This window comes from Atta colombica, unplaced genomic scaffold, assembly GCF_001594045.1.
Source record: "Atta colombica isolate Treedump-2 unplaced genomic scaffold, Acol1.0 scaffold153, whole genome shotgun sequence".
NCBI classification, from domain to species: Eukaryota; Metazoa; Arthropoda; class Insecta; order Hymenoptera; family Formicidae; genus Atta; species Atta colombica.
The window spans coordinates 2,128,534-2,132,123 of NW_017259243.1; the positions used below are offsets into that span (position 1 = coordinate 2,128,534).

General features: G+C 33.3%; 1 protein-coding gene across 1 annotated transcript; it reads left to right on the forward strand.

Annotated features, from left to right (window-relative positions):
* The first annotated feature begins 358 nt into the window (after nt 1-358).
* Nucleotides 359-2,073, forward strand: LOC108685474. The gene is made up of 3 exons (XM_018190261.1): nt 359-584; nt 1,312-1,603; nt 1,863-2,073. Exons 1-3 carry the CDS (start codon nt 398-400, stop codon nt 2,071-2,073), a joined length of 690 nt encoding a protein of 229 aa, XP_018045750.1. The 5' UTR covers nt 359-397.
* The last annotated feature ends 1,517 nt before the right edge of the window (nt 2,074-3,590 follow it).

The following is a 3,590-nucleotide window of genomic DNA, read 5'->3' on the forward strand; positions in this document are numbered from 1 at the left end:
TGATAAATCACATATAACCTGTAAAAATTCCATGAAAAAAACATATAATTTTGAATCAAAATGCAAGAAGCAACGTGTAAAGTGCAACAATGAGAAAGAAAATGCAGGACGAAAATGCACCGGAAACAATCGAAAGCGATCTAACAGCTGCAAAAGAAATTCCTCCCGAACGTGTGATAAAAGTTGCAGCAAAGTAGACGGAAAGCGATATTACTCAACAAGCGATGTTACGAAACAGTCAATTTTCTCCGTTCCGCGGAACCGTAAATCTTTCTCCAATTCGATTTCCGATATCACTCTCGGCATAAATGTAAATAAAAGATTTTATACTAGCAATGTCAGCTACAGCAAAGACAAAAAAGATCAAAGACAAACTTCGTCTTGTAAGGAACCAAAAATGAAGGACGAGAAAAAAGAGGAAACTAAGAAAAAGTGCGTGAAAGGTCCTGCTAAATGTATATCGAGAAAAAAGACTACTGATAAGACGCAAATCTGTCAGTCTACGAAAAAAGACAACAAATTTTATGAATCCGAAAACTTCTATAAGAAGGAAAGTACCAACAAAGAAAAAGAACTTAAAAGAGGTAAGATAAACTTAATTTAATTATTTAGATAAACTTAATTTAATTATAGTTATTATACGAAGTGTTTTGAGATCTTAGGGATGAACTTTAAGGGATGATAGATCTTAAAAGAAACAACTTTTGTTAAGAACTAACTTTGTTAAGGACAACTTACATTCTCCCCGATGCATTGTTAAAGAGCTATGCATCTCTATTTGCACCGAATGTGAGATATATATAATCGATAGCGCGGCAGCATTACATTGTCCTCTGATGATACTAATTTAAGTTTTTGCTTTTTTTATTGTCTTTTGTAAACATAAAATCAAAAGATGTAAGCTGGTATTGTCAAATATAATGCGACCAGACGTATAGGTCCTTAAAAATGTATCAGTTAATAGTGTTGACTGATAAAGTTTGCGTCTAAGATCTTAAAACATCTTATATATTCTAAAATTTTTAGAGTGAATTGTTATTTTGAAGAGTGACTCCCTTTTAAAGATAAAAATCTCTTTAATTTTTTTTTGTATTATAATACAAATTTATAGAAATTCTTCAATTTTGTTAAATTTTTAATTAATTATTTTTTTGTAGATGAAAAGCTTAAAGAAGAATCAGTGAAAGCTCCTCCATCACCTAAAGTTTATGAAAGAATTATGGGTTTTTAAAATTTTTTCTTATATTATGATTCATGAAAGAAGAACAACTAAATTCTTGTTATAATAAATTCCTTACTTGTTCGTTGCAGATAAAAAGTCTATGGAACAATTGATGAAGGAACAGATAGATCGCGAATACAGAGAGATAGATGAATGTAAGAAGGATTTTAAAAAAGACGAAAAGGGCAATAAAATCAAAATGATTTCCTTAGAAAAACCGACGGGCTTGGATTGCATGATCAATTCATACAAAAAACAGGAAAAGCAGGATATCAAATTTATAAGCACACGTAATAAATCAATCATTTCTATGGACGCCGTGCTTAAGTGGTTCAACATTCAATCTAGGATTATTAATGACACGATTCCAATTATTGCCAAGTTAGTTCTCTCGCTTGGATTTTACTTCTATTGGCAAATGTGTTTTCAAAATTTGAAGATTAAATAATTCAGAAAGAATAATATTCTTTAAAAATTCTATGTCCAAATATTTTTTATTCTGATTAGTAATTTCTCTAATTTTTTTGTAATTTATGTTGTCGAGATTATTCACATTATCTATTTTATCGTAACTATACATTTGCGATCAATGATCATTTATCGCTGCAATAACGAGTTATTTCATACAACGTAATTATAGGCATGTCGGACTGTTCAATGTAATGTTTGATCGATCGTTCTCTACTGCAAAACTGGATTATCAGGATGATTTTGCTATCGGACGAACTATAAACGATGATAAAGTTCAGAACTATTCTGCGAATGGCGACGATTTTCATGGTGATGAATTGCCGAATTATATTGAAACAGAGTATGAGGATGAAGAAGATAACGTTCACGAGGATCACTAACCGACCGGTTTCCAAAATCAATCGAATCTTACGCAAAGGTCACAGTAAATGTTAATTTAATATAAGTAGTAAAAAAAAGTTTTATTACAATTGTTTTACACTTTGTCATAATATGATATCTTTAATGAATGTTGATGATGTAATAAATAAAAAATTAATTCGGCTTATAATGATTATATTTTGCTCTTTTCAAAATATGCACTTGAAAAATATCTGCGCTTTTTCTTTAAAAAACAATGCCTGCAAGCACGCAATTTTCTTATGACGCAATTTTCTTATGATACATATAAACGTAACTACTTTCCTCATATGAACATATAATGGCGTTAGTAAATATACATTTGCATACGAAGGTATCTCGTTTTCAGTCAAGAACATTGTGATCCTTTTGATTATACGGTAATCAATTACTTCATGACATTACTTCGCTATAAATAGTAGTTGATCATGCCCCAATAATACTTAACCAGATTTCACTTTGTAGACGATAAGATAAAATTACTCTTCAGCATGACTTGGACGTCGATTACTCCCCGAGGGACAGATACGAGTCGAACGAGTGAAACGCAAATGCGGAGCCTTACGGGGATTTTGTTCCTTCACGAGACGTCTTTGTAGCGCGACGGAGGCGTGAATGGCAGTGGGCCAGGAGGCCCAATTATGAGTTATTCAGTCTTCGCCACGGGGCACCGCTCTACTGTCGGTGTATGCACCTACCTGGCGCCTCCCCCTTCATCTCGTGTGAGAGTGAGAAAGAGCGAGAAAGAGCGTGCAAGCTGCGGGGACGCGAGACGGGACGACGGGGGTTGAAACGCGTAATGTATGGGGTAGAGAACGTGAGGACGTCTCTGCGGGATTCCCTCCGCCACTTATGGGAATGCGATACGAGCTTTTCGTCGGATGCTCTCTTGCGTTTTCGCATTGTTACGCAACCGTCCTTCTCGCGTCTGCGTCACCCTCGTGCACTCCGACAAAGGGAATCAATGTCAATGCGCGTTGCCATGCCATGTACACGCTCCGGAGAGGACAAGGAAAGTGAGAATGCTGAAATGATGATTGAGAGTATGTAATAAACGCGGATTAAAATCGTTATGCTATAACGATCACGCAAAGTGTCAGTTCTTTAAATTTGTTCAACAAAATTTTTCGAATTCTTACCATTTTAATAATATAATCATTAGATTTGTGCAATTATTCTATATTTGTTATCATCTCTTTAACAAGAAATTAATTTGAGATTATTAATATAATTTGAACTGAATTTGCCATCATTTCAGGCTTCTGTTCACTCACTACTGTACATCTCAGATTGTGGCGTCAAACGAGAAAGTATACAATAAAAATCTTGCAAAATATATTATAATAATATGGAAAAATGTTTCAATAAAATAATATTTATAATCGATAAAACCGACTTGTAAAATACATTAAAAATTCTTCTTTCATTAATTAATAAATAGCCCTACACACACATATATAATATATATATATACATATATAATATATATAATATATAT